Raw genomic sequence first — 9,846 nt, forward strand, 5'->3', positions numbered from 1 at the left:
TTGAGAATTTCTCCATTTTCTGCCAAACCTTTCTGTATTGGGTCTAGAGCTTGCCCAAGCACTTCTTTCACGAGAGAAGACACCATTCCTTGCCATGATGCCATCTGTGTCTCAATCGTTTGCTTGATTAGCTTAGCCATATCCTCCAGAGGAATGCTAGCCTGCACTACCCGAGGTGGATTTCGCTGCGGTGTGAAGGCGAATGGATCTGCCTCCTCCATGACGTGAAACTGGGTCTTTACTCTTTAGGTATATCGACGTTGAAAACATGAACAAAACAAACGGTCTGTGAGTTAGAAAAATTACAAAAAAGAGGAAACTTTATCAGAGCTCAGTGCCGTGCGGCCATCTTGCTTCGTGCCTCACGTGACCTCCTCAGGAAAGACATATTTGAATATTATAACCACACCTGGGGGTCTATTAGAGTAATGTTAACTCCATAGACACATCCAAAACAGAAAAAGCACAAAAATCACAGCACTCCATCATTAAAAAAACAAAATACAAAAACAAAAAAACCTCCCCCCACCACCAGGAGGTGCTGCAGCGCCCCAATTCCAGCGCCTGTGCCCCGCTTGAGTGTTGAACTAATGGTAACAAATTGGATGTCTGGTCACATCTTTACAGGACATGTGAGGATTGGAAAGTATGACTTTGTGTCCAGAGGTAGACCACTTTGTCATAAATAATCTCTAAACTGTCACCAAACTGTGCCCTTCATGAGAATTATAAATTAAGTGAATTAATGAAAATACAGCCCCCAGGCGTCCTTTAGGCGGTTCCAGGAAGTCCCCTGAATGAGGAACCAGATGGACATGTATAGGTCTGCGACATATATAAAAGAAACCTGCTGAATGTTTAATATCTTGATAAAATAACATACAGTAACATCAATACCCTCTGTCCAACCCCTAAAGTAGTGCATATATACACAATTCACATGGACTGACTTTCAAAGAGAGATTACAGTCAATATTAACCTGGTTTATACAGGCATTGATGCCCCAGATTTCTTGGATAAAAAAAAGTCAAGAAAATTCGTTCTGTTTCCTTCATATACTTTATGTATCATGGGCCATATACTCTTTGCCACACAAGATTGTGTGTTTGGAACATGTGATTTGCTTGTGTGGGTGGTACTCTGCATGTATAAATGTATGTGTGCTCCTTTGAGCCTGAGTGTGCTTCTCTGTGTGGTGAACATTCTGATAATTGATAGCTCACAGACAGAAATCAATAGGAGTTTGTGTGGGTAGGCACAAAATAAACAAACGGGATGCATTTGCATAAGTTCCCAATAGACTCTCAGTGAAATAAATAAATAAACAAGATTTAAAAGCAACATTTGCTAAATAAAAGATGGCCCCGGCTTGTTTTTCCAAACAATACATTTTGTGGAGTCAGTAAACCATGATCAGTAATTTATGAGCTCATGCTAATATGGCAATTAGACAAATTAGAGAGACAGAATTGTTCTGAAATCCATTTTGTTGTGTATATCGGGTTCTATTCTATTCTTGACTAGTCTAATCCACAGCACTATGGCTGTATATCTATTGGAAGGGAAGAGTGTCCTAAAATTGGGAGTTGCTCATCTATTCAGTATAGGTCAATGCCACAATAGGATGCTGGAAAACTGTCTGACCGGCAAAGTCTTATTCTTTTATACAATTACAAATGTCATTGGAAAACTCTGTATATTTGATACATTTCACATATCCTGTCATAATTATGGCCATTTGCACAAACTGGGTTATACACTCCACATTTAGGACATACAGTATAATGCAAATGCTGTGTTCACTCACTGTACCAAATTGCACACCTGCTGTATTTCTATCCAGTGTGTCTATTTGTTCTTCAATTTGTGTGTTTTATTAAGACTTCTTGGTTTATCTTTAGCCTCTTGCCGAAGTGGCTGTTACACCTTACTGATAAAGATGTTTTATTTATGTCATCCGATCTGATCTGATTTGATCTAATCTCTTTTCATCTAATCTCTTCTCAGCAGCATTCTTTTTAAAATGACATGACACATCTTCAGTCTTCTCAAAACACAATTATGATTAGATGCTAGAACAGATTGTTAAACTTGTTCAGTGCTAAAAACGACATTGAAAGACTTTTATTAAAAGTCCCGGTGCGCCTAGGACGACATTGAACGAGCCATTAGTGTTATAATGCATCCAGCATCGCTAATATAATTTTTACCGGTTCTTGGCGTCTCCGTCGCCTGGCAACGCTTTGCTTCTGCATTGTGATGTCATTCAATGTTTTCCCTCCGTCCACACTAATCTTAGTGACGATCTTTAGTGGCATTCATCTTGGAATTGAAGTTCAGATTGAGGTGATCATATAGAACATCAATGTTTTAGGAGTTCAATAAAAAATACCCGCGACCTCGCGTAGTGTATTTGAGCTTCTAACGAAAACGAAAGTATCTCCCGGGAGCCCCTGATTTGGTGAACTTCCGGTTCACCAAATCAGCTGGTGGCTCTTCAAAATAAGACCTCGGCGGCTGAAAAGCGTGGCAATTTGCAACTAAACTTGACCTTAAACGTGGAGCTGAAGGAGTTGTAATTCAGTTAATGTTGATGCCTTCACAGATCTTTGTTCTACAGTAAATTTCATCAAAGCTCAGCCGTTAAATTACCTTGCCCATTATCGTGTAATCATGCAGCTGTCGCTGCATGATTAGTGCCTCATCCATATCATACTTCATTTTGTGTAGCAAGATGATGGGAAATCTCTGCCTATTGATATGTCTGGAAATATACATTTGATATTCATATGGGTTAGAACAGCAGCAAGAACAGCTGTTAATGAAGCGATGCCCTCTGCTTTAAAAAGCAATCTTGATACCATCTCATTGATCTCAATATGTAGGTAAGTAAGTAGTAGCTTAGTAGTTCTCAGGGCGGAGACTCTACCAATATGAAGGACAACCCTAAAGTATTTACATTGGTTCTGCAATGCATTTTTTAAATCTCTGCATTGTTTCCACACAGTTTACTTTTAGCTATATGAATTTGACAGCCTGGAAAAACAGCCTGGAATAAATTACCATTCCAGCTCAGACACTCTGTAGACATTTTTAAATCTCAACTCAAGACTCACCTCTTCACTCTTGCTTTTAGTTGAGTTTTAATATCTGCGTTCCTACTCTGTCCTGACTGATTTGCTGCATGTTGTGTTTTTATTTATTTTTTCTCTATGTTTTTATACTTTTATTTTGTTCATTGCCATTGTTCTATCATTTTAACTACTTGACTGTGTTTTATTGTATTCTATTTTTGTGTCCTGCCCTGTGAAGCACTTTGAGCTGCATTTATGTATGAAAGGTGCTATACAAATAAAGTTTATTATTATTATTATTATTATTATTTAGATGTCACCAAAGAAATGAGTAGGCAACGATCTCCGATCATCTGGCTAATATTGATCAACTATCAGATGCCATAACATGATTTTTTGATATTTGTGCTGGTGTTTTAGTTACCCTTAAAATATTTATTATTTTATATAGGGCATAGCAGTGGTGGCCATTTTGAGGTTCCACTAAAAAGTATTTTTGTACCTAATATGGCTCCATCCATCTGTAAACTGAAGTCTCTTTAGCCCAGCACTGGGGCCCGTTCCACGAAACTTGGATTAGAGATTAAACCGGGATTGAACAGATATCCTGGCTTAATATATCCTGGATCAGCGATTAACCGGTTTAATGAAAGCTGGTTAATCTTGCCAGATTAATTTAACCAGTTAACCTGGATATGTTGAGGCTTGATTCGTTTTCATGAAAGTGATGCTACATTAGTTACCATGGAAACTAATGCTTTGGACTTAGCCTGCTCCGGACCAGGCTAACAGCCAGGTTTAACCTAATCCTGATGTCTTTACTGTTCATTAAGCAGTCAAACTGATCACAAACCAATGATGTTTTCCACACTTATTCAATTATTATAGGTTTATGTTGCCTTATTTTTATCGGTCTGCATTAAAGGACTAATTTAAGCACTATATAAAATAAAAAAAACAAAATATATAGGCTGCACAACATCATGACAGCTTGTGAGCTTGTAGATCAGCTGCTTTTGGTGAATGTTCCCCAGAATAGGTTTGCTGTCGTGCAAGTGCACGGTTAAGAAGAATTATTATATTATATTATATTATATTATATTATATTATATTATATTATATTATATTATATTATATTATATTATATTATATTATTTATATTATATTATATTATATTATATTATATTATATTATATTATATATATATATATATATATATTTTTTTTTGTAAAAGTGAAAACCACTAAATATTACCATTACTCATTGTTTTACAACATATTACCATTGTAATGTTTCACCCACTATTGAACCCATGACCCACAGTTCACCAGTCTGGCCCCTGTCTGGACAACAACCCCCTTCCCCAAAGGTAGCTCCCTCAGAGGAGGGAGTTATGGCCAAATATCACAATGCGACAATATCATTATGCTTACAATATTAAGAATTCTGTTTTAAGTTAATAGTAGTGGTAAAATGTAAACTATATTTTTGGGGTAGTTAATCATTCAGTCTATCCACTGTTGAGAGTATGTTCTCTCTTTAATTACAGCAGCAGTATTTATTTTAGAAGCTTAAGTCCTTGTATCAGTAAGTCTTGAATAGATTAGTAATGATACTGAGATATACAGAAGGGGGCAGTAATGCAACTATTAATGATGCAAACTGCCATAATACCCCATGAAGAAGAAGGATCAGTAAATCTGTGTTCCACCGAATGGGTCTAGAAACAAAAAGCCAGGCTCTGCATTCAGCCAGGCTTTATGATCCTGGCTCGATAAATCCGCCCATTCTAAGCCTCGCTTGGCTTTAGTGGAACAGAATAAACCAGGCTGTAAAGACCAGGATTTAAAAAGCCTGGTTTTGGCCTAAATCCTGGATTAGTTAATCCAAGTTTCGTGGAACAGGCTCCTGGTTGACTGAGTGGTGTGTGTGTTGTCGGATTAGGTGTTGAGTTGATGAGAAGTACAGGCCGGCGCCATTAGAGCGACTGCTATGCTCCGTGCAATAAGTGTCGTTTTGACCAGAAATGCCTGGGACGGGGAATTGGAGATAAAAGTGACTGAAAGTGTGTGTGCGCGTGCGTGCACGCGCAAATCAAGATGGCGCAGTCCAGTGTTATGGCTAACAACAGATAGCCATCCGAAGCTAATGTGAGTAGCCTTTCGACTAGCCTCGATACCCAGGCTTTCATTTCGTCTGCGCGAAAAATGAAAGCCTGGATTTACGCATGGGCTGCACTGGCCTAAACGCTTCAAATGATGTGACGTCAGGGCTCTGAGCGGTGTGCTACTGTGCACCCCTCAAAATAACACTGTGAGGAAATCATTACCAGTGGAACTTCAAACGAGGCCATGCGAGGAAAATGAGGAGAATGGCTGAAGAACCCACCACACCGTCTAAGAAACAAACCAACGTGTGCCGACTCTGTGGAAATAACTTTTCTGCTTCTGGTCGACACAATAACTGTGCTGCACTGGGGGGGAGGAGAGACCGGGGCTGACGGACAGATCGGTGAACCAATCAGGGTGTCGCGCAAATCTGAGCCGCGGTCCTCCCATCTAGGCCAGAAATGTCAAGTGTTAGCTCAGGCTACCTTTCGACTAGATCGGATCAAAACATTTATACAACTGAATAAACGTAACTTACGTTTATTGGTACTTGCCGAGACTAATGATTAACGTAGGTTACGTTTTTTCGGCGGGGAAAGTATTAATATGTATACAACCCAAATATTCCTTTAAATTATACAGGTACAATTATATGTGCTTTCATGCCATTTTGGCTTGTAACACAGATATTTCTGTTCTCTCTTCTCATCCAAAACACATTTCCAGATCGTGCAAAATCCTTCTGCCTGATTACCGATAAAGTGATGAAACTCACAGCAATATGATGTGTGATAACTGAGAGTGTAAAAAGTTAACAGGATTTTGTAGTGCTGATTACTTTATCGGCTCAGCTAGAATATATTCAACCTTCCCACCTGCTATGAGACACCATTCCAATATTTAAAGTTCAGTGCCCCTTTTCATTGCCCCAGAGAGGCTGTTATATAATTTGTTTTGACCTACAGTATTTCATTTCCAGCTTATTTGAATATCATGCCCAGTGTGATTTGGCAGATTGGCACCAAGTTAAAAGCAAGTAACTGTCTATTACATGCAAATTCAGTCCCACAGCTACTGACATGCATTGCCTTATCCGTCTTTTGTTTATTCCTTGGCCCACGATGGACAGCAATTCTCCCATGTGTACTGCACATGTACAAGAACCCGTACAATTGAAATTAGTCTGACATCCTTGGGGTAATACACATCCAATATGGTTAACGAGTCTTTGTGCGGAACAAGTTTAGACTTGTTCTGTAATGAATAGGTAACCTTGTGGCTAATTTACATGGGATATGTTAGGATAGTTAAAGATAATATATGCATAGCCAAACATACACCCCTCCTAAGGTAGTGGAAGCTTTGTTTTTGACTGACATTGAAATGAAGGATGTTTACCATGTGTGCTACTTGGGATGGGATAGATAGATGTGTCGACAAGGACTGCTGAGAGGATGATGAATGGCAGCACTCGCTGGCCCTACGCTCCCAAACCACTGAACGATTGCTAGCTCAAAGACCTGTGGGCCTAACACAAGTGGGCAGGTGGATGTGGGGAACACAGACAAGTGGTTTGAAACGCGGCAATCAAAAGACCCAGCTCCAAACAATGAGATCAGCGAGGTGTAAACGCAATATGAAGGGTGACATACAGTATAGGAGGAAGGGTGTTTTATGAATATTGTATATGAGTGTGCATTTGGTGTGTTAGTACATACAGTGCATGGAATACAAATAATTGACATGAAACCAATAATGTAGAATTCTCTGTTAGATGATGCAAACAAGACACTTTAACAACATTATCAGCAAACAAAGATTAGTGTTAAATCAGTATTGAAATTGTTTTGGTAAATTGTGGATACTTTTTTGAATATCTTTTATCCTGCTGTTTTGATGGCCTAATAGTCTGCAAAGACTATTCAATCTTTATGCTTTTAAAAATCAAGGACCGGTTAAAGTATGTTGAACATTCTTTGGAGTCCATTGACACTCGCATCACAGAAGTAAAAGATGGTATAAGTAGCCTATATTTAGAAAATGTTTCAGATATTTAAAAAAAGAAATGAGATGATGGAATGATGATGGATGATGATGGTCATGGAAGGGGAACCTTCTGAAAGCTTCATGGGCAAAGATAATCAACTTAAAAAAAATAAAAATTAAAAAAAGGTCAAAATGACCTCTCAGTCATGCAAGTGTTGACAAATGTACTTTCTTTAAAGTTTACAACATGAAAACAATACTAAATCATACAGTACTTGCTATGGTGTTAATGATGGGCAAACTGTGTTGGGGAAAAAATACTTCTGTTCTCAAGCAGTTATCATAAATTGGAAAGGTGCACTCTGATGAATACAGTAGTGTAATGTTACGCATCTTTAGGTACTTCCCTGGCCTACTGGCAGCGTGCACAAGACATGTGTCACTGATCAGATCAGCGCTTTGCAAGATTAGTCCAGGACACACACACACACACACACACACACACACACACACACACACACACACACACACACACACACACACACACACACACACACACACACACACACACACACACACACACACACACACACACACACACACACACACACTGTAGCTATAGCCTCCTAGAGCTACACCGACACAACAGATACATAAAGTGCATGAGTTACACTTCCACAGACACACCATACAACTATGTTGAGTCAGACATGCAATACAATACTTCTACCTCAAGTACAACCAGTGGTGGACAAAGTACTCAACCCCAGTACAGTAGGCTACTTGAGTTACAGTTTAGATACTCCTGGATCTAGTCAAATATTACTGAACTACAAGTGAAAGTTAATTTGTATTTGAGTTCTGGAATACTTAAGTATTTAAAAGTACAAATTACAAAGTAAATCACTGCATTGCTGTATTGTAGACATTTTCACCCAATCCAAAGATCACAACACTGCACATTATGACGCTTTGCACGCTTGTAGATAATTATGCTATTTTCACTATATTTGAAATAGATTTAATTCATAATGTTCTTTTTCCCCTTCCTAGAATTCAAAAGTACAATATTTTGTGTTTGAAATGTGGTGGAGAGAAAGTCATAAAATGCAAATACTACACATACTCAAAGCATGTACTTAAGTACAGTACTCAAGTAAATGTACTGTTACTGTTCACTGCTGAGTACAAGCATAGTGTTTTATGGCTGGAAACTGATGTGTTTTCTTTGAAGAACAGTAGTCACCTTGTGCAGCTGAAGGCTGGCGTTAGAAGATCTAGCCTTGGGATCAGGGCCATTAGAAGCGTAGTTCTTCAAACTGCGAGTCTCCTTGAGGTGGGCCTGGAGCTTCTCTCTGCGTCTTCTAGAAAGAAAGAGCAGGACAGATTGTACATAAAGATTTCAATGGACAATGCACAGTTTGGGAACGAAAGCTCCCCTTCAATCCCCTGTTATTCTATCCCATTCATGCAGAATGTTAACTCTTGACACAGCAATTTCTCGGTATTAGCTAGGGTTCCTTCAATGTTACCTGGCCCATGGCACATTTCTCTGGGTATTTTAAATGTAATCAAAAAGCACCGTGTGGTGTCAGCCACAATCATGGTCTGAAAGACCTTGAGTTGACATTAGCTGGATGTATACGAGCCAAAGAAACCCACAACATAATTTAACCCAGCTCTCAATTTCTCTCCAGTTAGGTCATAATCAGAAGTTTGGTCTAGCGGAAAATACTTTTTTAAATCACTATTAGTTGGAAGGAAAGAGGAAATGTCCTTGGCTGTACGTTTATCAAATAATTACTTTTTAAAAAGAATGTATTCCTTCTAGCATAGAAGCATGATTTGAAGGTTACTTGTCACATTTCCATCTCTTGTTCTGTCCAATCATTTTCACTTTGATTCAGTGTAGTATCCAGTTACTGTAGCTAATTTGGTAAAATAAATTCATAAATAAACTCTCTGACCCACATTAGCTCAGTGAAAGAAAGGGCTCTTATAAATGACATAATTATCACACTAATTTCACTTCATATTAGTGTACGGTAATCTGCACTATAGTAACCTTTCTGTTCTACAACCGATTTGAACCCAGGACTCCTGCGCAAGTTATGTTACGTTAAGTTAAGTTACATTTTTACCAGAGAGCTAAACAAGCCTGCCTACTTGTTCAGGGGAGAATCCGAATTTTGACCATCAGGTCAAAATTTGTGTCTAACCAGAAACAGGATTGTGTCAAAGGTTGTGTCGAACCTAAAGACAAGATCTATCATCTAAAAGTCTCAATAGAAGAATATAACCACCCCGATTCTATAAGTTGTAACATAGCCTACTCCATATAGATTGGACAAATAACATTTTATTCAAACACAAAAAAGCTACATAATAGAGCTTTAAGAGCAGGGTAGAATTCATGTACATCTTATTACATGTACATCCAACTTCATATTCGACACACGCGTTCCACCCCCCCACAGGGAGTGCGGTGCCCGATATCGAGTCGGGCGGACCCACGGTTCTCCAGAACCACCACAAAAGGCTCTGCCAGTGGGAATCCCCTCAGTGGGAATCCCCTCACCTGTGCAATGTCCAGCCTCTGCCGCAGCCAATTGATTGCCATGGCAACCCCACACGTGACAATTGATTAGCCTGCCCTACTTAACCAGTCCACTTGACA

At 39.0% G+C, this 9,846-nt stretch overlaps 1 protein-coding gene across 2 annotated transcripts in view; it reads right to left on the minus strand.

Moving 5' to 3' along the window:
* Window positions 1-9,846, minus strand: part of nrg3a (neuregulin 3a) — a 505,465-nt gene that overhangs the window by 20,421 nt on the left and 475,198 nt on the right. For both annotated transcript variants that reach the window (XM_079511785.1, XM_079511784.1), the window contains exon 7: window positions 8,416-8,533. In XM_079511785.1, the coding sequence (XP_079367911.1) occupies window positions 8,416-8,533 (118 nt within the window). The remainder of the gene's footprint in view (window positions 1-8,415; window positions 8,534-9,846) is intronic.

The sequence above is a fragment of the Electrona antarctica genome (genome assembly GCF_951216825.1).
Source record: "Electrona antarctica genome assembly, chromosome: 10".
Lineage (NCBI taxonomy): Eukaryota > Metazoa > Chordata > Actinopteri > Myctophiformes > Myctophidae > Electrona > Electrona antarctica.